This window comes from Chelonia mydas, chromosome 7 (genome assembly GCF_015237465.2).
Source record: "Chelonia mydas isolate rCheMyd1 chromosome 7, rCheMyd1.pri.v2, whole genome shotgun sequence".
Lineage (NCBI taxonomy): Eukaryota > Metazoa > Chordata > Testudines > Cheloniidae > Chelonia > Chelonia mydas.
In genome coordinates, this window is record NC_057853.1 from 113,953,999 (window position 1) to 113,979,588 (window position 25,590).

At 40.9% G+C, this 25,590-nt stretch overlaps 1 protein-coding gene across 4 annotated transcripts in view; it reads right to left on the reverse strand.

Annotated features, from left to right (window-relative positions):
- The window catches only part of SHOC2 (SHOC2 leucine rich repeat scaffold protein), a 107,270-nt gene that overhangs the window by 5,453 nt on the left and 76,227 nt on the right, over positions 1–25,590 (reverse strand). For 2 of the 4 annotated variants that reach the window (XM_027817906.3, XM_037903886.2), the window contains 5 exons: positions 19,618–19,748; positions 14,543–14,731; positions 12,254–12,376; positions 8,190–8,327; positions 1,859–1,976 (listed from right to left, as the gene is read on the reverse strand). In XM_027817906.3, coding sequence (XP_027673707.1) covers positions 1,859–1,976; positions 8,190–8,327; positions 12,254–12,376; positions 14,543–14,731; positions 19,618–19,748 — 699 coding nt within the window. Of the gene's footprint in view, positions 1–121; positions 1,977–8,189; positions 8,328–12,253; positions 12,377–14,542; positions 14,732–19,617; positions 19,749–25,590 lie in introns of those variants that run through there. The other 2 variants (XM_037903887.2, XR_006292155.1) reach the window with 2 other exon arrangements.

Consider the following 25,590-nt stretch of genomic DNA (forward strand, 5'->3'; position numbering starts at 1 on the left):
TTAGAGACTAACCAGTTTATTTGCAGTTTCCACGATATGCTATGCATCCGATGAAGTGAGCTGTAGCTCACGAAAGCTCATGCTCAAATAAACTGGTTAGTCTCTAAGGTGCCACAAGTACTCCTATTCTCTTTCTTGCCCATGCTTACCTATCTTGGAGGCCAAAATCCAAACGAGATAACTGAACATCCCTGTATATAGATCCTTTCATTGTAGTCCCTACAGATCACCTATACTAATACTATAAGCACTGCTCCTGTTCTGAGGGCCAGCTCCACTTTAGATTAATAAAAATGGTAAAAAAAAAAAAAAAAATACAACACTTGTTCATGGCAGGATAGTATTGCACCATTTGTTTGTCAAAGCTTCCCAGTGATGTTGCATTGGGGACATTGGCAGGAGCATTAACTGAGCAAAGACAGGTTTACACAGAGTAATTCTTTAAGGGAGTGAGTGGCATGTGGAAAATGATGTACTTGGACACATACCGCAAAATACCAATAAGAGTTTCAATGCTAACTGGAAGTAGGTATTGTTAGAATTGTTTTACTATTATTTGTATTACTGTAGTTACAATTAGCAGAATTTTTTTCTATCATGTAACTGTTCACAGTCGCAGAGTCAGTAATGAGAATATGTAAATCTCTACTGAATACTCCTGCTGCCTTACAACACTCACCTCTTGGTGAAACATCAAAGACCTAGAGGAGAAGCAGAGAGGGTGACAGGCGTGTTAGAGGGTTAAAGAGCATGTTGGGGAAGGAAAGGTTTCAGGACCACTGGTGGACTGGGAGAGCGTGCGAAAGGTTCAGAGTACAAGCAGGGGAACCACATATAGAATCTGAGGAAGATTGGGGAGCCAGGGTGAGAGACTGCAAAGCAGAAAGGGCAGAGTTGAGCAGAACTCTGAGCGCTATCTGATAATTCTACATGAGACAATCAAATTTGAAAACTTTAATAACCAGTCTCTACCACTCACTAGAGTGTTTTAAACATAGTAATTTATTTTAACTCTATAGATTAGAGTATAAGGCACCTGAGCTCAACTAATTTATGATCTAGAATGCATAGGGCCAGGTTTAGCTGAGATTTGGCCCTTCTCACTCCAACATGTGCAAGATTTGCACTGGCTGTGATGGTGTTTCACTGGAGGTGCTGACACTGCTGAAGTATCTCTGTTTCCCTCTTCTCTAGCCATGTGGCCCTGTATTTCTCACTCATTTTCATGGTGTTTAGGTCTCTTTTATTCTCTTTCCTCTCCTTTCCCTGTATTTCCTTCTCCTCTTCTCTTGTCTCAGCAAGGCAAGCAGAGTGTGATGATATGCAAATGGAAAGATTTGTAGAAGGAAAGTGCCTCTCCTAGATTCCCTCTGCAGCCCCTTCCCTCACATAAAATTTTACTTCTGCAGCGTGGCCAGAAAGAAAAGTCATAGGATTAGTCTGATTCCTTTCCTAATGAGTCTTTACAGGGAAATGGTTGGAAAGGAAAGTTGTCGAACACTGGCACTACACAATCCTATAAATTTATCTTTAGCACAGTGTGTGAAGAGCTTGATAGAGAAGGAAACTACTTAATCCAAGTCAGTTTCCCGCTACAAGTTCTTCACACACAGGGTAATTAATCAGAAAAAGCTAAGTCATTTCTCTCATGAAAATAGAGAAAGCATGTAATATTGTAGTGCTGGCAGAAATTTCAAGTAGGGGTGCATACCTCCTCACAATAAAAGTTTCTCCTTGAATTTTGTGGTCTTTGTTTATGAACACAATAAATTTCTATCATTGTGTGTCTCCCAGAGGTATTTGGAGGTTATTGCTTAACCATCCTGTATATTTATATTTATCAGAAATAGCACCTTACCAATTTCTTCAGGAAGGTGTGTGAGAAGATTCTCTCCTAGCCCAAGATGTGTCAGATTGATGAGGTGACCAATTCCTCTTGGAAGGGTGGTCAACTGATTATTAGTCAAGACCAATTTCTGGTGGAGAAATAAGTTCTTAAAATTACTAACAGTGCCTTCAAACAGCCGAGTAACATCAGAAAATGTAGTTATTGAATTGACAGATTGTATCTCCAGCATAAGGAGGGAAATCTCTAGTTCTCTATGGCATTCAAATTCTCTGTTAACTATTATTAAACTTAATAAACAACATGCACTTTTATCCAAGGATATGAAGGCACTTCATAAGCTTTACTGAAACCTCAGAACAATTCTGTGAAGTCATTATTTTATTCATTTTATACCTGGTCAAACTGGAGCAGAGAAGAGAAGTTACTAAGTGTAACGGGAGGTTCTTCGAGATGTGTGGTCCCTATCTGTATTCCACACATAGGCACACATGCACCTGAGTCTGGAAGTTTTTCCAAGCAGTGTCTGTTCATCTGTACATGCACAGTATCGCCCCTCGTGCTCCTGACCCAGGGTTTAAAGGGTGGTGCGGGTCAATGCCACTCCATTTCCTCCTGTTACCGCAATGTAACCAAGTCCAAAGCAAAGGGGAAGGAGGGCGGGTAGTGGAATATAGATAGGAACCACACATCTTGAAGAACCTCCAGTTACAGTAAGTAACCTCTTTCTTTCTTGTGCAGCTCCCTATGTGTATTCCACACGTGGGTGACCTGCAAGCAGCAATCAGCGTGGAGTTGGGTGCAAGGAGGCTGGCAGCAGAGCTGTTTGTAAGACGGTCCTTCCTACTGCCACATCCATGGCTGTCTCGAGTCAGGGCATAGTGTGCCGTAAATGTGTGGACAGATTGCCAAGTCACAGCTTTGTAAATGGGATGCCAGATAATGCTGTGGAGGCTGCTTGCGGTCATGTGGAGTGAGCTGTAACACTCCCGAGAGGGGGAAGTTTTGCTATCTTATAGCATTTTAGCATGCATCCCCCTCCTTAGAAATCCTCTGTGAGGATATGGCTTGCCCCTTAATCTTTCTACTATGGTGACAGTCTTGAAAACTTTCTAATGGCTTGGTTCTTTGCAGATAGAATGCCTGGGTACATCTGACATCAAGGGAGTATAGTTTCTTGTCCTCAGGAGAGGCATGAGATTTTGGAAAATATAGGTAAGTGAGTTGATTGGCTGATATGGAATTTGGACACAGTCTTGGGGAGGAATTTGGGGTGTAGCTGGAGGGAGACCTTCCTCCTGGAATACTGCGTAGGGAGGGTCTGCCATCATGGCCACTAGCTCACTGACCCTTCTGGCCGAAGTGATGGCTATCAAGAATGCCACTTCCATGGGGAGGTGGGTCAGGGCACAGGTTGCCATAGATTCGAAGGACAGCCCTGTGAGAGCTGACAGGACAAGGTTAAGGTCCCACAGGGGCGTGGGTTTGATGACCGGTGAGAAGGTTCTGATCAAGCCCTTCATAAACCGCACTGTTGTCAGGTGTGCGAAGATATAGCATCACTCTACTGGGGGAAGGAAAGCGATAATCGCTGCTAGGTGTGCATGCAGCAAGCTAAGGACTAAAACCTGATGTTTCCAGGGCGAGGAGATAGTTGAGGATAATCTGAATGCCCACCGTGGCGAGGGAATGGTGACAGCAGCATGCCCAATCAGCGAAGTGGCGCCATTTAGCCCAGTAGCACATTCTGGTTGATTCTTTCCTGCTTTGGTTAAGGATCTCCTGGACCGAGGCAGAGCATGAGCGTTCCATGTCTGACGCCCATCCAAACACTGGGCCATGAGGTGGAGTGAGCTTGGGTTGTGGCGCCTGAGCCTGTTCTGCAGATGGGCAGATCCGGATGGGTGGGTGTATGGACAGCCTTAGGAGATCCGTGAATCAGAACTGTCTGGGCCAACAGGGTGCTAGAAGGATGATGGTGGCTGTGTCTCAGTGAATCTTCTGAGGAACTTGTGGTACAAGGGGAAAAGGGGGAAAAAATGTATTGGAGGTCACGCAAGGGAGCAGGAGAGTGTCACTCTGAGTTACTGCCGATAGCCCTCCCGGAGCAGAACATGAGAAGCTTTCTGTTAATCTGGGATGCAAAGAGGTCCCATAGGAGAGTACCCAACTGTGCAAAGATGTTGGTCAAAACTGTGTTGTGTATTTCCCAGTCATGGTCTACATGGACACTTCTGCTTAGTCTGTCCACTACAGAGTTCTGAGTGAATGGGAGATACGCGGCCTGTAAGGAAACCTGATTTCTGACATACCAGATCCACAGTCTGACTGCCTCCAGGCAGAGGAGACAAGATCACACTCCTCCCTGTTTGTTTATATATATATAAAACCATGGTGATATTGTCCAATAGAATTTGCATGTAGAGGGAGCATATGATGGGAAAGAAGGCCTTGCAGGCTATGCGGACTGCTCTCAGTTCCAGCAGGTTTTTAGGCCACCTGGCTTCCCATGGTGTCCATGTACTCTGGGCCCATGGTATGCCAGGTGAGCGCCCCATCCTGTAAGGGAGGCATCCATCACAATGGTGGCTCCTCAGTATTGGAGGGCTGCAGGGGGTTCCCACCACGGTCTGCGTCGGGTTGGACTACCAAGCAAGAGAGGCAAGAACTCCTGAGGGAACGGTAGCTCTGTAGTTAATGTGGTCCTTGGTAGGCCTGTAGGTAGAGTGGAGCTGAGCAAAAGGTGTCACATACTTGCATGCAGCCATGTGGCCCATGAAGGAGAGGCACCAACACAGCATAATGCGGGGTTTGCGGGTGACGTGCGTGATCAGGCTGCTCATCGTGTAAAATCTGTCCACTGGAAGGAAAGCTCACACTGAGACAGAGTCCAGCCTTGCTCCTATTAAATTTATTGTCTGTGTAGGTGACAAAATGGACCTGTCTTCGTTTATGCAGACACCTAAGGAGGCAAGGAGACATTGAAGGGAATCTATCGTGAAGACAACTTCTTGTCGGGAATGTCCCACCAGAAGCTAGCTGTGCAGGTATGGGAACACCGTATTTCCCTGGCATTGCATCTAGGCTACTACTACCGTGAACGCTTTCTTTCACAAAGCCCCGTGATGCTATCGCAAGACTAAAGAGAGGATGTGCAACTGGTATTGTTGCTGTGTAATCCTGAATTGTAGCAATTTCCTATGCGATGGGTGAATGTCCACAAGGAAATATGCATCCTTCATGTCAAGAGGTGTGAACTACCCCACCCCCCCCTTCCTGGAGGAAGATGATTACCGATGCCAATGTAATCATTGTGAATTTCAGCTTCCTGATGAAAATATTGAGCTGTCGAAAGTCCAGGATGGATCCAGGACTTGCCTCCCACCTTCCACGGGGATGAGAAAATATGGGGAGCAGAACCCTCTTTCTCGCTATTGAGGCAGGATGCTCGCTATCACTCGCCGGTGGAGTACAAAGTCTGTCTCTTGTTGATTAATCAATTGGTGGGAGAGGTCCCCCAGGGGTGGTCAGGTAGGAGGTTTGTGCGGAGAAAAGGAAAGGAAATCTTGGAGTATCCATGATGGATAATCTCCAGAACTCAACTGTCCATGGTGACCTCACTCCAAATGTGGGTGAAGGAGGTAAGGCAGCCTCCAAAGATGATGGGTGGTGAAGTAGGCATAATCAGTGGTGGTATGCACAGGTATGCAGGTCTTGATCTGGATATCAAAAGTGGCCTTTGGCTTGCAGTTGGGAGTACATGGATGACGTGGTAGTGGTTGGAGCCGGGAAACAGCCTCTCTGGGATCTCAGGTCACTTGCAAGGGGGTTCAGGTGGATGATGGTAGTAAGAGAGATAGGAAAGTGGCCATGGTCTGAAGGGCTGTTTCTGATGTATTCTTGTGAGGTATCTATGCTCTGAAGCATAGATATCAGAGACCTGAGGGTGGATCTCGAGTCATTCAGGGAATGCAAAGTCTCGTCTGCCTTTTCACTGAAAAGATTGGCCTCAGCGAAAGGGAGGTCCTGAATAGTATTTTGGACCTCCCTTGGGAAGCCCGATGATTGGAGCCAAGAGTTTCTATGCATGACCAACCCTGTAGCCAAGGACCCTGTAGCATCCACCATGACCTGGAAAGCCACCTTTGCCACCAGCCTCCCCTCCTTCATCAAGGAGTGCAACTGGGCCTGATCTTCCCCAGGGGCCTTGTCTTTGAACTCCGCCAGCCTGGCGTAGGTATTAAAGTTGTATTTAGCCAACGATGCCTGGTAATTGGCTATATGAAACTGAAGGCCTGCTGAGGACAAGACCTTACTGCCCAGGAGATCCAGCCTCTTTGACCCTTTCTCTGGCAGGGTGGATTTCTGAGTGTGCTGCTGAGCCCCTTCCACAGCCACTTGCACCACTAGTGAATTAGGGGAAGGGTGTGTAAAAAGGAAATCAGCCCCTTTGGCAAGCTTGCTTCCGGATGGGGGCACACCTATGCAGCTATGTGCCAAACCATTCTGGCCAGTTGTAGTATGGCCTCGTTTATGAAAAGGGCCACCCTGGATGGCCCCTGGGGCTATAAGATGTCCAGGAGATGGTGCTGGGGGTCCTGGACCTCCTCCAATGGGATTTACAAGTCAATAGGCACCCTTTGGAGAAGATCTTGATATTGCCAATGGTCATCAGAGAGGGTGGCAAAAGGGATGAACAAGTCATCCATTGATGAGGCGGCTCCGGTCCGAACTGGTGGTACTGGCTCAGTGTCTTCCTCCTCATACACCGACGGAAGCAGCTGACGAGAGGGCGACGAGTGGCAGGACTCCTGCAACGGTGCCAGTGTCTGCTATAAGGGTGCCCAGTATGGACAGAAGGAGGGATTTATTAGTCACAGGGGGCCCACAGGAAATGATATCAGGCATCCCTGGGGAAGGGGGGTCATAGCCAGGAGGATAGGGCTGCTGCAGCTGTCTGAGCTGCACTGTGTCGGAGATATCAGTGGGACTGGCTCCTCTGAGTCTGAGGACAGTGCCATCGGAAACAGTGGTATTGTTGGTACTGGGAGGCCCCTGTATGATGGAAAGGGAAGGGGTCTCTCCTGTGGCAGTAGCAGAGGTTCATGCTCCAGGGTAGGAACCTCCCTGAGAACCGTCAGACCCGACAGAAGTAGAGACTGCAGATAGTGGAGGAAGACCTCATCCAGTGTCAGAAAAGCGTCCATATGGCCTGGAGTCCACAGGGTTCCCTATTAAGACACCGGAGGGACCTGGTTTCACTGCCGGAGCTGGCCAGTCTCCATACTGCTGAGGCAGTACCAATGGTACAACCGGACTGGCGCTCGTGGACGCAACTGGCCTATCTTTGTCCCTATCAGATCCCTCTTCTTCGCCTTACCCTCCAGCCGAGGGGCCCCGAGTGACAGTTCTGTGGGATTTGTACATGACATCTCACCCGACCTGGCATGGCTTGTGGAGCAAATATGCTTCTTGTAGGTAGTCCACTGTGTGGATATGCCATTATGCCCATGAGAGTGTTTCTTACTGTCACGGGCAGCCCTGTGTCGTTGGGCTTCAGTGCCAGTGGCTCTGCTCCATTGTTCATGCTCAGAACTGTATTGCTGGCCAGCTGAGGCTGATGTACAGGGGGGTCTCCCAGGCCAAGCTCAGATCAAGGCCTCTTCCATCAGATGCTTCCTCAGCTTGAGTTCTTGAGCCTCTCTGGTTCTGGGGTGGGAAGGACTTACAGATGCTGCACTTCACCGAGATAAGGGCCTCACCCAGACAATAGAGACACCACTGATCCGTGTTGAGGATGGAAAAGGAGCAAGGACAGGAAACGCAGTTCTTGAAGTCCAGGACCCTGGCATAGTCCCTGGGATAAAGAGAGTTTCCCCCCGACTTGGGGTGGGGGGAAAGAGAAGATATACACACACTCTTTTAGAGACTTAGAGTGAAGGGCAGGATTTCAACTCAGGCCACGGGGCATCGACCCGCAACGCCCCTTAAACTCTCAGTCAGGAGCACGAAGGGAGATACTACGCACATGTGGGTCAATGGACACTGCTTGGAAAAACTGCTGGACTCGGGCACGGCACACATGTATACCCACATGTGGAAAACACATAAGGACCAGCACTTGAAGAATTAAATGTTGTTTTCCCAAGGTCAACCAGAGACTCAATGGCAGAACCAGGAATAAAACTCAAGAGTCCTGATTCTCTATACTCTTCGCTAACAGTAAACTCCTTCTGTTAACTTTCCTTAAAGAGCTAGATACCATCAATTTAAGTGGGAAAGGTACAAATTAGCCTGTTGTAAGTAAAAGGCTTAGTATGTTTATCTCCTCTCATTGTTTCACCTGCAGATCCTTAAGGTAAGCAATTTCATTTGGCAAGGATTCCAGTTTGTTCTCCTCTAGATCCAACTCTCTTATTTTCCGTAGGTTTCCAATGCCATGGGGAAGTTTCTTCAGAAGATTATTTGACAAGATAAGAACCTGAAGAAAAAAACAGGGAAAATTTTAAGTAATGCAGCAAGTGCCAACTAAAAGAGAATCCCTTTAGACTTCAGAATTAAGTGTTAAGTATCGCTTAAGTAGCATTCAATAGAATGCAAAATTAACACACTGTTTAACAAGTTTTGTAAAACTCCTGTGAAACTGAACTAAAGGACAAAGTTAAACTTAAATCAGTAATCAAAGTTAACAGGTGAAGTTTAAATTCAGAACAATAGATTTCAGATTAACAGGACTATTTTAAAAATGTACATATTTTTAAAATAAACAGTGGAGAAACAAAGAGCTAAGCGCCCATTTTAACCAAATGAATCAAGAAAAACAGACTACTACATAATTCCCCTATCATTTATATTCTTTCACATGCCCGCCTCAGTGCTATCCCTTACGCTCAACAAACCTCCCCACCTCCTCTTACTTTTTATGCCACCTTCAAGAAGCTGGTTTTGGGAAGGGACTAATATAACAAAATACTTGGCCACTCTACACACATGCATTGGTCTCCAATAATGACCTCCCTCATCAGTCCCCTTTTTTAATTCCTCTGGTGCTCTCAGTTACTGTTGCTCTCATTTTAAATTAGGACTTGCTTACCGGGGGACATGCAGGAAAATTAACTGAAGGTCTGAATGTAAAGAGGATTAGTCAAACTGCATTAAATCCCTGTGTGAGCATTCTTATTGAGAATTCAAGTGTCATCAACTCAATTCAGATTAATTCACTTCCAAAGTACATCAAATTAAGCCCACTTTAATTCTGAATAAGAGTGTCCACACAGCATTTTCTCAGCTTTAACTAATCCACTTTAAAAACAGGTTATTGCAGGAAATGGCCCACCTTGATTATCATACACATTGTGAAGAGAGTGGTCACTTTGGATGGGCTATTACCAGCAAGAGAGTGAGTTTGTCTGTGGGGGGGGGTGGAGGGTGAGAAAACCTAGATTTGTGCTGGAAATGGCCCATCTTGATGATCACTTTAGATAAGCTATTACCAGCAGGAGAGTGGGGTGGGAGGAGGTATTGTTTCATGGTGTCTGTGTATATAATAATGTCTTCTGCAATTTCCCCAGTATGCATCCGATGAAGTGAGCTGTAGCTCACGAAAGCTCATGCTCAAATAAATTGGTTAGTCTCTAAGGTGCCACAAGTACTCCTCCACCCAGCCAGAGCCCTCACCCCCCTCCCACACCCTAACCCCAATTTCATGAGCATTCATGGCTCGCCATACAATTTCTATACCCTGATGTGGCCCTCGGGCCCAAAGGTTTGCCCACCCCTGCTCTAAAGGCTATTTCTACATTGCAGCTGGCAGCAAACCTCCCAGCCTAGGTAGACAGACTGACAGATTTGTGCTAATGGGGCTCCAGCTAGTGCACATTAAAAAGAGCAGTGTGGATGTTGCAGCTCCCGTGGAGACTCAGGCAAGTCACCCAAGCTCAGACCTGGAGGACTGGGCAGGCTCAAGAGCCCAAGCTGACACCCAAGCCACAACTTCCACACTGCTACTTTTAACGTGCTAGCTCAAGACCAGCTAGCACAAGTCTGTCTAACTAGACTGGGAGGCTCGCTCCCTGCTGCAGTGAAGACTTACCCTTAGTGACATCACCAAGGCCAGACAGCTCTGGAGGGGTGTCCGGCTGGCTTTGGATAGTTAAGATCTCCCAGCTAAACCCAATAGGATCTGGGAATTGATCCCAGCACTGTGCTAGAATTGCTTGATATTTCTCCTTTCCAATCCTACCATGTTATTGTTTTACGATATTAACACACACACAAACACAAAAGTTAGTAGTTTAACAGTTAATGCAAAATTCTACAACAATGCATCATTAGGGTTGTCTGCAGTATTGTTGGAGCTGTGTCGGTCCTGGATATTAGAGAGACAAGGTGAGGGAGGTAATGTCTTTTATCAGACCAACTTCTGTCCGTGAGAGAGAAAGCTTTCATGCTTACACAGAGCTCTTCTTCAGGTCTGATAAACTTAATCAGGTTAGGATTGCACAGTTAAAGTCAGGAAATGCCAAAGTTAAGGTTAGCATGTCAATAATAATGTGGTCTGGTTGCATATCCTGTATATTTTAAGGTACATACTAAACAATATGAATAGTAACGTATTAAACTACGAATCTAAAAGAAAAACAGAACAGAAAATATTACTGTGACACAGGGTCAGAAAGGGTTACACAACTAGTAGGTTAACTGATCCAGATTCAACCTTTAGAGACATATTAAAGGATATGTAAATGGTAATTAGGGCCATTTCACGTTAGATAGACTAGAATTAGAAATGCAAACCTGTCTGTTTAGAGAATTAGAGGTAATGCTAACTGTAAGTGTTTTTTCTTATATATTGTTAGGTGTTAACCATGTAACCGAACAGTTCCTGTCTATTGCTGAATTCTGTTAACATTTTCTTTTGATCTCTGAATTAACATTTAAATGAACTGTGAATGTAGTGATATCACTGTCAATCTCTCCTTGAAGTATGTAGCAAACTACCTGTAAATAACGGGAGATAGGCAGTTGCCTTATGTTAATCCATGTAGCTAATTATCAGTGATGCTTAGGAAATAGGAGGTCTACTTCAAAGCTAGGATAATTGCCTACTGTTCACCCAAGGACTGCATGCTGTCAAGAGGCTGCCCGGGAATCATACAAAGGGCTTTTGGGACCTGATCCTTTCATCTCAGATGTGCTTAAGCTTCATCGGGGGAAGTTTGAGTCCCAAGACTGAGATCTCCAGTCCCATCTGGATCACCCTGATATTGGACATTGGACTAAAACTATGGATTAATTCTGAAAGAACTCTTTGCAACTCTGAAGTTCACCATATCTACTATGAAACTGATATACATACAGACTGAACAGAGTTTTTAGAATGATCTTTCAACCAATACTCTCTTCTTTTTAAATAAATTTTAGATTAATTAATAAGAATTGGCTGTAAGCATGTATTTCGGTAAGATCAGAAATATTCAGTGACCTGGAGGGTAATGTGTCCAATTTTTATATGATGAACAAGATTTTCAGTAATCCTCTTCATATTTGACTTGGATCTCTAGGAGGAAGTCCAAGGCTGGGTTGCTTTAAGGGAACTGTGTTTTTGGCTTCTGGGTAACCAGTAAGGTATTGTGGAAGCTGTTTTGTTGCTGGCTTGGTGAATCTAAGTATTAGAATAACCACCAGTTTTGGTGATTGTCTGCCCCATTCTTCGCAGTTTGCCCTAATTGAGCAATCTCAGCGTGATTCCCCTGTGACCTCAGTCCATAATTACCAATATGCAATGTGGCTGAATTAAAATTGCTGTACGAACTTTCATTTTTGCATAAACATTGCACAAGCAGTTCTGTTTAATTCCCTAGTGTTTTTACCTAGTTGTAAAATTACCTAATTTTACAACATAAATATGCCCTTAGCTATTGGCACTCTAACAACAAAATCTGTTTAATGGGCCAACTTGGTTCATGGATTCGATCTATAGAACTCTCTCTTTAATCTCTTGGTGGTTGGTTTCGAGGCCCACTTCAATGCTTTCTAACTGAACTCAGTCCACTTTGTCATCCTTTTGTTGGAATATTTTGGCCCACTTTGTTTGTATGCTGGTCTCTCTGGGTGTTCAGCTCAGATTTCATTTTATTTTCTGCACTGTACATTTTGTGGTGTGACGTTGTCTATAGGTTAATAAATTAAATAGGTACACAGGCTTAAGGAACAAAACATTTAAAAAGCTATTCATGAAAGCCATAAACTCATGAAACACTCATATGTTCGGTTAGCACACTTATTATTGGGACATATACTTTTCTTTTTAAACTGATTATGCAAAATAATATTACTTAAATTTGAAATAGGAAAAGTTCATTTCTGAGGATTTGCTTAGTCAGATATTCACTGTATTCCTCTCACCTCAAGGGAAACTAGCCCAGACACATCCTCAGGAATTTTTGTGAGCTGATTAGTGGCTAAATTCAGTTCCACCATGCTGGTCCAAGTCCCAAAGTCCAAGGGGAGTGAGGTTAGCTGATTGTCCTGCAATTTAACAAATAAAAGATGTAGGTTTTGGCATGAAAAAACAGCAAGGCAGCCTGGAGATTAAATAAGATGAAGCATTTAGATAAATCAAAAATTTGATTGGTTCTTATATAAACCAATAGCAAAAACTTAGCTAAATGGCTGAATCTCTAAAATGCATTCCCAAAATGTAATGATCACTACCCAATCTAGACATGTGGAGCTGCATTTGTATTACCAATGTGATAGACTGAAATGGAAACAACATATTACAGAGGCAATAACTCATGAAATTTCAAAGGTCTCAGTAGTTAATTTTGACTTCTTACTCTTTTCAACATTATGTACCGTTAGCTAGGATGTGAACACTTAAGATATGAATAAAAAAAAACACCACCACATCATGTAAAGAACCTAGCAACAATTCTGCAATCCTAAGAATATGGAGGGTATAAAGTAAACAAAAAAACCTTAATAATAAAAGGTCAAGTACCATTACAAAACAACTTAAACGTCAGACATTATTTCAGGATCTGGCCTAGGGCAGGCAGTTGGAACAGATATCAGCCAGCACTGCTCACAGGCTCCATGTTTGCTGACACCGGGGTAGTTTTTAAAATAGCAAATACATCCAAATTGCTTATGTAGAAAAAAAAACCTGGAATGAAGTTAGACACTCTCACTATTTAGAGTGCTAGTGATATGATTTGGTCTAGAGTGGACACTGTAAATTCTAAGAAATCAGGCTGTTCAAACGACTGGTACATGTGTGACATTAAAGACTGATTGGTACCTTTAAAGAAATATTTTTCTAACTTAAGGACCCATCTAGATTACAAAAAGGAAGATGTTGCCTCTTTTGTCTGACTTTTCCACATTGCCCTTACACCTGAAAAACTCTTTCCAAATAATGTGCCAGGCACTATCCTCTCACCATTCAAATCTTTCCCCAAGACTAATTTCTGTTGTGAGGTCAACAAAAATTCAGTCATCTAATAATAGAGGTATTGGAGGACAGTTAAACATAAGTTTTTACAATACAATAAAAATGTTAACCCCCTTGAAATGACTAAAACGTGCACCAGCCACTTTACTTTTATGTTGCGCCCTCTTCATCTGGTTCAGACTGGAAATAAAGCATAAATTTTGAACAGTGTAAGTAATTAACCATTAAAATAATTTACCAAGGGTTGTGGAGGATTCTCCATGAGTGACAATTTTTAAACCAAGATTGGGTGTTTTTCTAAAAGATCTGCTCTATAAATTATTTTGGGGAAGTTCTATGACCTGTGTTAAACATGAGCTCAGACTAGATAATCACAATGGTCCCTTCTGGCCTCAGTATCTACGAATCTATTTTTGTATTTCAGAAGGCAAGCTCTTCAGGGAAGAGACTATCTTACATAGCTTGAAAGTGCCTTGTACATTGTAGGTGCTGTCACAATTAGTAATAAATAATAATTGCTATCATTTATTGATAAATACATTTTCTAAAATTTAATTATATTAAGACATAGGAGGGGCGATTTGTCGAGTTTCAAAGATATATTGAAAATCTCTGAATGTGTATTCTGTTACATATTAAACTAAAGTCATTTCACTGTTACACTATCATCCCTCGTGGCTATTTTCTCCACCTTTAATCTGTCATCATATGCTTATATTGTGATCTTTAGGGGATGTAAACAGTCTCTTTAAAAATATACAGTATCTAACACAATGGGACATGAGTTCTTACTGTGGTCTCTAGGCTACCTCAATGCAAAAATAATAGTAATAACAAGGTCTTAATTTTAGATTTTGTAAATATAAGCTTAAAAAAGGCAATAGATATTTCTTTCCAGGATTCTGTTTTTAATTGAAATGAAATTGCTTTAAAACAAAATATTCTTCTGCAACGTTTGCAATTCAACCATTCAGGTTCCTGAACATGCAAAGTACAACCAGCTTCACTGATTTTCATTGTCCAAATGTGAAGGCAATGTGAAAGAGCTAATAGAATAAATAGTGAAAAATGAAATGGATCAGTTACACAGGTAAAGGATGTGTGTCTGTGATATCTGAGTAAGGTGACAAAGGGTCCCTTTCATATGCTACAAGTTTATTCTTTGTATCATTAAATTTGTTACAGTTCAAAGAATCTGCTATGGATGTTACAAGCAATGGAGCATTGCTGTGGCTCACCTTCATGTTCAGCTTACTTAACACTTTAGCTCTAGAGAAAATTCCAAACGGGATTTTGCTGATGCGGTTGTGTTCCATGTTGAGAGAGTAGATTGTGGAGAACTGTGATGGGCCACCCACTGGATATGACTGGAAGCAGTTCCTGGCCAATGTTAAGCTAGTCAGGTTCACAAGACTCGATAAAAGACCCTGGAAAGGGAGAGAGGGTAGGGGAGAACCACACACACAAACATTCAGGATCTAGTTTCACTTGAGCTTTGCGTTTAGATTTATTTGAACATGTATTCTTTCACTGTATTGGGTCTCTTAAAAATAGCTTCCCTGAGCCCACGCAACAAGATAAGTGTTGCAATCAACTTCAGAAAAAGTTCTCCCATCCATACAGTCTCATCCACAATCACTAGGAGAGAACTGTATTCCTCTCCTCCCACACATTTATGGTGCTAGTATATAAAAAGTACCAACATTTAAAAACACAGCTACTGCTTTTTTTGTAACCTTTTTCTACTTGAAAAAAAAAAAAAAATAGTGGTTTTGAGCAACACTGATAGCACTGGCTAGAGCCACCCAGAGTGCAGACAGAGGTTGTCTGGAAAGCTCAGCAGAAAAAAAATCACATCAGTCCTCACCAGCATTTCCAGTACTGGAGGAAATGCAACCAGTGCTGATGTGACAAATAGAATAGCTATTGTGTAGAGGAGGAGATGCAGCTAATGGTGCTGAACTGTCGTAAGTCATGCTCAAACTGGAAATCAGATATAATTTTTTTTTAACAGTGAGGTGAGCATAACCAACCATTGGAACAATTTAGCAAGCGTCATGGTGGAGTTTCCATCCCTGGCAATTTTAAAATCAAGACTGGCTTTTCATTCCATGTACCTGAAGAAGTGGGTTTTTTACCCACGAAAGCTTATGCCCAAATAAATGTGTTGGTCTTTAAGGTGCCACTGGACTTCTCATTGTTTTTCTCTCTCAAAGATATCCTCTAGGCATGATTCTGGGGACGTTCTACAGCCTGTGTTATACAGGTGGTCAGATGAGATGATTCCAATGGTCCCTCCCGGCTGTGGAATCTATGAATATAGCAACTGTCCTTCAGAGAATCAGAGACCAAACTCATCCTCACTTTGATGCCACCCCAGTTGAAAATGGATGGAAATAGGTGTGAACCCAATACACTGCATTTCAATGAGGTTTTTTTTTAAAAAAAAAAAAAAATACAAATCTGTATTAACTTAATAAAAGTCTATGCTATGAATTGACTTGACATCAAGAATGAATTTGCTTTACAGGTTCCTACAATTACTACTAAAGCTTCAGCCACTGATGTCTAGCAGGTCCTTATTTTAAAAGCATCTTGAAATTCAGATAATGTACATACTAACAGAAATAGCCCCCCCCACCCTCAATGTTTAGGCACACTTGAAAAAACATTTTTCAGAAACCCTAAATTTTTTCTGATCTTAATCCTACCACAAAATAATCTAAGTTACTTCTGTGTGTCTTTTTGTGACAAACCAAGAAGAAAAAAAAATCAAACAGACCTAAAATAAAACCATTAGAATTAACCAACTGGGTGCTAAGTTTTGTTATTCAAACCAACTGCTTTTAGTCTTGCTTCTTGAGAGTTTTGTGTGTGTGACTAAAATTAGATTGTAACGTCCTTTAGGCAGGTGTCATAAATATAAGGGGAAGGGTAAACACCTTTAAATCCCTCCTGGCCAGAGGAAAAACCCTTTCACTTGTAAAGGGTTAAGAAGCTAAGATAACCTCGCTGGCACCTGACCAAAATGACCAATGAGGAGACAAGATACTTTCAAAACTAGAGGTGGGGGAACAAAGGGTTCCCTCTGTCTGTGTGATGCTTTTGCCGGGACCAGAGCAGGAATGCAGGTCAGAACTCCTGTAAAAAGTCAGTAAGCAGTCTAGTTAGATATGCGTTAGATTCTGTTTTGTTTAATGACAGGTTTCAGAGTAGCAGCCGTGTTAGTCTGTATTCGCAAAAAGAAAAGGAGTACTTGTGGCATCTTAGAGACTAACCAATTTATTTGAGCATAAGCTTTTGTGAGCTACAGCTCACTTCATCGGATGCATTCAGTGGAAAAGCATCCGATGAAGTGAGCTGTAGCTCACAAAAGCTTATGCTCAAATAAATTGGTTAGTCTCTTAAGGTGCCACAAGTACTCCTTTTCTTTTTGTTTTGTTTAAATGGCTGATAAGTTGTGCTGAATGGAATGTATATTCCTGTTTTTGTATCTTTTTGTAACTTAAGGTTTTGCCTAGAGGGATTCTCTTATGTTTTGAATCTGATTACCCTGTAAGGTATTTACCATCCTGATTTTACCGATGTGATTCTTTTACTTTTTCTTTAATTAAAATTCTCTTTTAAGAACCTGATTGCTGCTTCATTGTTCTTAAGATCCAAGGGTTTGGGTCTGTGTTCACCTATGCAGATCGGTGAGGATTTTTATCAAGCCTTCCCAGGAAAGGGGGTGTAGTGCTTGGGGGGATTTTTTTTTTGGGGGGGGGGGGGCGGGGAGACGTTTCCAAGTGGGCACTTCCCTTGTTCTTTGTGTAACACTTTGGTGGTGGCAGCTTTTAAACTAAGCTGGTAAGAATAAGATTAGGGGGTCTTTCATGCAGGTCCCCACATCTGTATCCTAGAGTTCAGAGTGGGGAAGGAACTTTGACAGCAGGAATCTCAGGTTTGTATCTGTCAGTAAAGCACCCAGACACACTATTGGCACTATAGAAATAAATAATGAATGCCAAATTAATGCTGAAATATCATCTTTCGCTCATTACTATGCCAAGCTTAATTCAGCCCTATTTGTTTAGGTATTGCAGGGATTAAAGATTCACGCATGATGTTACATACCAGAAATATTACAATATCTACAATCACAGACAGAATAGCAGCAATCTCTCAAAAATTTCAATCAACTTCAAATATCTTTACTTTTTCTGGGTTGCAGTTTTAATATTACAATTACAATAACATTTTTATAGCATTGTTGTTTCAGGAATGAAAGTTTTTTGGTTTTTAAATTAAGGGTCGCTTCACATTCATTATATAAATAAACCATCAAATTGTAACTTGCTTTGCTTCATTTCATGGCTCAAAAAAATTTGCGGGTATTTGAACACAAGAAAAAAAGTCTTATCTCAGAAAAGTCAGTGCAGCCATTTTTTTCCTAACCGTAAACAACAGAACTTTAAGTTGTAGAGATATCAGTCGTATTAAAATCTCATTGTTATTTAGCACAATCTTTTAAGAGGAAATCCTGCCTTTAGTGATTTCATTATTTAGTTGGCATTTTTGGTTCTGTATTTTGCTACAGTACTTTGGGGTTCCTAACACCTTATGGTTTCAAACTGACCTTGGAATTCGCAAAGGCTGTTTTTCAAGTCTGGGACTATACATAAATGTTGTTGATAATATGTATATTATCTAGTGTATATAATTTTTCTAACAGCTCACAAGTAACTAACAATTAAAATGTCTTGGAGGGGAAGATACAGAGCTTAGTTACACACAGTCTAAAGAAAAACAATGCACTCAACATTTATGAAAGCTGTGGGACTGCTGCCTTTCCCAACATATCCTTTTAAGATACAATATTTATTAGGCATTGCATCACGAGCTCTGGCTCATTTTGTATTTCAGCAATTTCTTTGCAAATGGATTTTCTTTCTATTGCAGCCAAGAATGCTTAATTTTCAATGGATTACACTACTACATTAATATTTGAGCTGCTTCTTTGTCACAACATATAACTCATTGTTAGACTAACACATTTAGGTAAAATAGCACTATTTGTTAAGGGAGAGTTTTTGATTAGGAGTCAACTTACTTTAGGATAAGCAATCAGTTCTCCAGTCAATTGCTTCTCTATGTGTAATCACATTGCAGTTACTTTCATAACATGCTTGGGTGGGGTGGTTCATCTTTGCTCTTAAAAGCAGCTGAGCAACTTTCTCTCAACAGCATTTTCTTAAAGCACAAGCCTACCGCAATATTTAATTCTCTTTTGTTTCCAGTCAGTTGTTGCTGAATTTAATAATTCATACACAGAAAAGCAATTATTGTACTTGGGTGCTTTCAATGGTCCTCTAATTTACGTTCACATCTTTTTCCCCTGTATACATGTTCTCTCTTTTCTCATTAGGTAGATTTTAATGATATGATATTTGCAACATAATTTTAGATGTCGTTCTTCGTAGAACAGGTTAGGTAGACTGAACAAAATAGTATTAATGTTTGGATCACTAACTGAAACAGAGCAGAATAAACTCTGTGCTTTTTATCATGAAGCCTAAAACTCACCAGTTCTACAGAGTTGAGGAGGGTGGAATGTCCTGTGACTTGGCTGAGGCAGGAGGGAACAGCATAGAACTAGCAGGTGCAATAGCCGAGGCAGGGAGCAAGAGAGCTGGTCCCTGCACAATCCTAACCACCACAGGATTCTGCAGACTGTTACCTTTTGTAGCTAGTGGGTGGTGAGCCACCCAACTGAAGGATGCACTGCACTGGGAGCGAAACATTGCTGTAAATTGCAAAGTCCTACATTATATTATGATGGAAATGTTAACATTAAGCAGCAATGACAAACATAGGGTCTTTTTGTCCACCTGTTTATCAAAACAGAACAGTCCTGCTTCAGTTGGAAGTGGACAGAGATCCCTCTTAGTTTTCGGTCTCCTTGCCCCCTGAGCAACTGCAACAGGAATCTCACGTCCGTCTAAAATGATAGGCCCCTGGCTTCCTTGTTTAATTGTGTCATAAAAACATTTAGAAAATGGATAAAATGAGTTAGTGTCTTGTTGCCTGATGATTCATCAATTGAATTACCATCTAACTGGTTAGATATACATGTCAATGTGGCAACACTGGTGGATTTATAGATCTCCAATGTTTTTTTTATATATATACACATACACACACACACAGGTTAAAGTGAGGCTCATTCCTTAAAGCTTTTGATGTAAAAATCAATTTGCAATATTTTGATGTGCTCATAAAACGAAAAAAATCTATTACATTCCCCCCAAAGTGAACACCTTGTGCCTCTCACCTCTGGTAAAGTGGAAATGTTGTTGTTCTCCAAATTCAGTTCATCAAGTTCACTACATTTTGCTAAAGACTTGGGGATTGCTGACAGTCTATTGTACCTTAGGCCAAGACGACTTAGACTGGACAAATTTCCTACAAATGCAAAACAAAGTGTTGTTAATATATGTCAGTTAGGGGTTAGGGCACAGGACAGAGTAAGGAGTCTTGTTCTATTTCTGATTCTTCCACTGTGTGTGCTTAGTCAAGAAACAACCTCTCTGAGGCTCAAGTTTCCCATCTGTAAAATGGAATTACCGCTCCCTTCACAGGGACACTAAAAGTATTAGCTGATGTTCACAAATTACTGTATTTTCAGATCCTTAGATGAAATATGCAATAAAAGCATAATAGTGAATATGGTTTTCTAAAAGTTTCACAACAGAGAGAGACAGTGAGCAATCAATAAGTCAATTTTGTAGATGTTCCACCATTCTGGTCTTTTCACCAGGAAGTTCAGCTTTTACCTGAAATTTTCCAGTTTTTCCCAAAATAACTCATCAAAAGTTACAGTATTTTTACTATATGCAGTGTTGTTGTAGTCATTTTACTATATTATTATTACAAACCATTACAGTGGTACACAAAACATGATTAGATGTAATGAGATGAAGTTAACTCAAAAGAAAAGGAGGCTGAATATTAGGGAAAGTATAACCAACAGAGAGATCTGTTAGCTGGGGAATAGCTTCCCCAAGGAACATGGTGAAAGCCCCATTGCCTTGAACTTTTGAAACCAGACTGGACAAAGTGTATTATAAGAAATCGTCAAGTGGATAGACTGAATGATCTAATAGGTCTTTCCCATCTGTAATCTCTGATTCAGCCCAGTTTCTATAGAGACTTTCTGATGAGTCTCTTAATAAGGCAGGAGACACTGAGTGCAGTAGAAATATCTGCCCTGCAGATATTGGGCTGAAGTCCCAAAGAACCAGAAGGCACATCTGTACTGGATATCTGTGGCATTTTGCCCAAGAGCATGGGAAAGTGTTTAATTGCAGATGAAGACAAAGCAAAAATTAGGGAAATGAAAGGAACGGTGGCTGAGCTGGTGGCACGTGTTTATAATTACTACTATTATAACTAAAATTGTTAACTACATGCAAAGTTTGTATGTCCTAACTTCATTTATAATATAGGAAACATTTCATTTCATTTTGCCATATTCACAAAGATCTTCAGGGTGAAACAGTCTAGGGATGAGTCAAAACATTCTAACAGCATTTCTCAGAAATGAAATAACTTTTAACAATCTATTCTATAAATGAACAACAGGCAAACATCACACAAAATCCACCACTTGTTCTTTGCTCTCCGACATGCTTCTGGAGATAGATTTTGAATTCTGAGTGGTGTCATCAGGCACTATGGAGGAGAATGCAATATGAAGTAGAGTAAAGGTTATACATTGCCGACTGCTGTTTAGCAATACAAATGTGGGCTATGCCAATGACAAGATTGAAAACACAAAGTGTACTATGTCTAATCACACCAGCAATTTGGGAAAAAGGGAACCTGAAAGCAGCTGCTGTCAGAGGGTCAGAATTATACAGTATTTTCGAGAAAATAAGGTACATTGGAAAATCATTTTTAAATTATCAAAAGTATAAATACCACCTTTCAAACCATCTCTAAATCTGATCTTTGTTTCTACCCCTTTCCGTTAATTTCTCTCCTCCTAATGAAAGACACTTACTAGTGGCTTCAATACATCATACACTAGTACTGACCCTGCAGTGCGCAATCTGCCTACTGCATCAGCACACACAGCTCTCCCGAGCCCAACAATTTGGTTGCTAGTCCAGGAGCAGTTAAGTGTCTGACCTTAAGTGGTTCTCATAGCACTTGCACCAGTCTGCTAAAGCTTTTCTTTAATCCAAGCAGGTTGATAACAGACCTTAAACATCACATTTTTATTACTATCTTCCCCCCTCCCCGCTTTCATTTCCATTCCAAAAATTAATTCAGCAGCAGATCGCATGAACGGCTGGAGTTATGGGGCTTGACTTTCAGAGACGTTGAGCATGCAGAGCTCCCATTAACTAAAACTGCAGTTGTGGGTGCTCAGAACCTCTGAAAATAAGGTCCTAATGCTTTGCACACCTATTTTAGCATTTTTATCATGCTCATCGAGACAGTCACTAAACTCATACTAGAATTGAAGTGGGATTGTGGGTGTAGAAGCATAATGGTCATCAGAATGAATATTAAGGTCCACAGAAATTGCATTACTGGATAAGACTAGTGATCCTGCTATTCCAGTATCCTGTCTCTATCTGTGACAAGTACCACATGGTTCAGAAGAAGGTTCAAGAAATCCCAATTATGGAGCAACTTGTCCACAAGAGAAATTTCTTCCTAACTCCCCTCAATTAGTGTTAGACTTGTTTTGGGAGCATGAGGGTTTATATCCCTTCTAAAGATAAAAATGGGGAGTAAGACTGCAGACAGGCTAACCATCTGACGTTATCACTAACAACAGGTAAACCAAAAACAGCAGGTGTCCATTTGATTTATCTGGCATGAGTATGTAAAACGAACAGCAACTACAGAATGACTAGGTTCACGTTCAGTTGTATTTTTGTCATTAGATCCATACTTCAACAATTCTTCTAGGCATAACCCTGCAGATGTGCAGGCAGAATGTCTCAAAGGAGAGCAGCATTAGGTATTTATGAGCATGTCAGTTTGGCATCAAACTGAAGAGAAGTATTAGAGAGGAAAAGCAGCAAGCTATCAATAAACAAGTAAAGATACCTCCAACTCCTCTCTATGGCAAATGTCTTTCAAAAATATTTATACTCCCAATTTTGTGATTCTTTGATACAACTTTTGTTAAGCATGATTTGCAAGCAATGTTAAGCCTCAACTTATTGTTCTTCTAATGGAAGACGCCGATCCTAACAAAACCTCTGCAAAATTATTTTTCTTAACTTTCTTCATGCAAAATCCAGATTGCCTTGAAGAAATCAGATTTTAGACATCCATCTTTGTACCAGTTATTTCAGTTCTATTTTACTAAATGCAAATTTGGTCAATATTAGAGCCTTTCGTTGCTCTTAGCAGGCTCCGCTCCTTTTCAGGAGGACATACCTTTCATGGGGTCCTAGTTTTGCAGCAGCTGAAGCACAGAATTCCCAATCGCTTCATTAGGGTGGCTAGAAAACCAGGTACTACATGCTTCACAAAGATGTGGCTATTTCATTTATACAAAACTGAATTTAAAAACTGCTTGGGAGAACACAGAAAAAATTCCACAAATTATTTAAATTCAATGTATGTTACTATAAACAGAAATCTAAATAGGTTATTATAAAATAAATTCTCTGTTAAGGACATTTTCAGATGCCTGGGGGGAACAAAAAATTGATTGCTGCTGTCCGCCAGTTGCTATGAGGGAAGGTCCGAAAAGAACGAAGAAATGCACACATGCAGAAAGATTACTGATCTGCAGAAAGACCATTTAAGATGGTTTTTCAGTTTCTCCTACATGATCAGTTTCTGTTTGAGAGAGGAGGAACAATCCCTCTTCTACTCTTTCAAAATTTGAAGAAACATTGTCTAGCAGTCTCAACACAGAACTAGGAACTCCTGAATTTACTTCCAGCTCTACTACTGACTCTAAGGGACTGAGCAAGGTCCCTCTTTACTGCAGCTTCACCATACTTCCCTCTCCCCTACCTTCAGTTATTTTAAGCCCCTTGAGACTCTTCAGTGAAGAGCACTACAGAAGTGTAAAGCAGCACAACAAAATGGGTAACGATTACTCTGCACTACGTAACTTAATTCATTATAGGTTAGTTTGCAATCCATCTGGAATTTTTTTTTAATGTAATGGAAGCACTCAGACCAACCAAATAAAATATGTTCACTGGAACAAGTGACTTTCATATAATTACATTAAAATACAAAGCTTTTTACATTTATAAAACCTGTGCATTAAAAAGTCTTTCCATTATAGTTCTCTCCCCTTTTAAGATTTATTGGTTATCAAAGGATTTAAAGCCTTTAGCAGTCTGCAGTAGGTAATTGCAACAATACATCATAGAGAACACTGAAATCTATTAAACAAAATTGTTAAGGGGGCACATTTCAAATTCTGCAATTTTATAGACATTTTGCAGCAAATTTTGATATCACACTCTCTCTAAGTAGTCGTGTTAGAATGTATATTTGCATTATTATGTATTGTTACATTGTCCTGGTTCACTCATAGATCATTTTCTACTGACTGTTTATTGCTATCACATGTATGAAAGGGCAACTGATGCCATCTGTAACATAACAGGGAACTTGTGGGAACAGGTTAAGTCAAACTGCAAGGCATTTTTCAGATGACAAAAAAAATGTAGTATGCTTAATATGAGATGTAGACTTAATTCAGGGAACAAAATGTGAGGTTGCAGCATGGCAGAATAGGAACACAGGTTCAGTCAATATAAGATGCTACAACTGAATACAAGACCTAAAGCAGACAAGATCTAAGTGTTTCTAAAAAGTTGAGAAATGGTGTTTAGTCACCTTCTAGCAGAGGTTGGGTAGTCTTATAGGCAACCATCAATCCACTGGATCATGGTGAACTGTAAAGGGTTTAGTCAAGTGTCTGATAAATAGTCTAGAGGTAGTCTAACACATATGCAGGCTATAGTACTGTGTTTAAACATGGTTAAGATGTTCCTAGTCAAGGTTAGGCACACAGTGTGGCATAGAAGCTGCCTAAAGCTTACTTACTCTGTAGATATCAGACTTTAGTCTCTGCAGATGTCAATCAAGCACCATCCACAATCACTAAATGTTACTTCAAGGAATACAGCAAAAGAATACTCTTCCCCATATTTTTAAGACAATGATACAGACCACATAATCTTAATTTTGAAATAAGGAAGGAAGAGGGCAAACAAATGAACTGGTCACCAGTTTATAACTTTCATTAATGACTGTTACCTTCCAAGCGTGTGCACACGCAGTGGATATTAACAAGCTGCTCACAAATAATTAAGCACCCCAAAACTGGACTTCACATTTTATGTTTCATTTTTACAATATTGGCAAGCGTAAAACATTGGCTCACACTTCTGGAATGTTTTCTCAGCTACGAAAACTAGACATGATTTGTGGTTCAATCACTCAGGCTTTGAACATAGAATCATAGGTCTGGAAGGGATTGGAGACATCAAACGAGTGCAGTCCCCTGCACCCATGGTAGGACTAAGTATTAACTAGACCATCCCTGATAGGTGTTTGTCTAACCTGGTCTTAAAAATCTCCAATGATGGAGATTCCACAACCCCCCTGGGAAATTTATTCCCGTGCTTAACCACCCCGACAGTTAGGAAGTTTTTCCTAATGCCAACCTAAACCTCCCTTGCTGCAAGGCATCAGCACGTATGCAGCCATATCAGACTTGCTTTTCTTCATTCTGTCTTGTTCCTTCAGATCTTTCTTACTTTGCCTGATGCCTCCTCCTTGCATGAATAAAATCATCTATTATTAGTTTTGTTTCTTCATACCATACAAAAATACTTTTTAAAATGCTGAGTCACAGCTTATATTCCTATATCCATAAATATCATCTGATGGTACCTACCACTGACTAAAAAAATTCTATCCCCAACCTACCATGATGAATGAGTGACCAACACGAATAATATGGGAAATAAAGAACGTTAAAAACATATACACACAAAGCAAATGAAATCCAGAGTTAGTAAATCACAGTTAAGACATCAGAATCAATCTGATTTATACAAAACAACAGTATGTAAGTATTAACTCTATTTAATTTGTTTGCATTGGGGGATTCCTTTTAGATAAAATATGGAAAGTTTAATTTTTCCATTTCAGAGTCGTGGGTGATGGATCCAATAACAAAATGCTTTAGAATATATATTACGGTATTCTGCAGCAAATTGTAAAACACAAGCCAGGACTTCTTCCT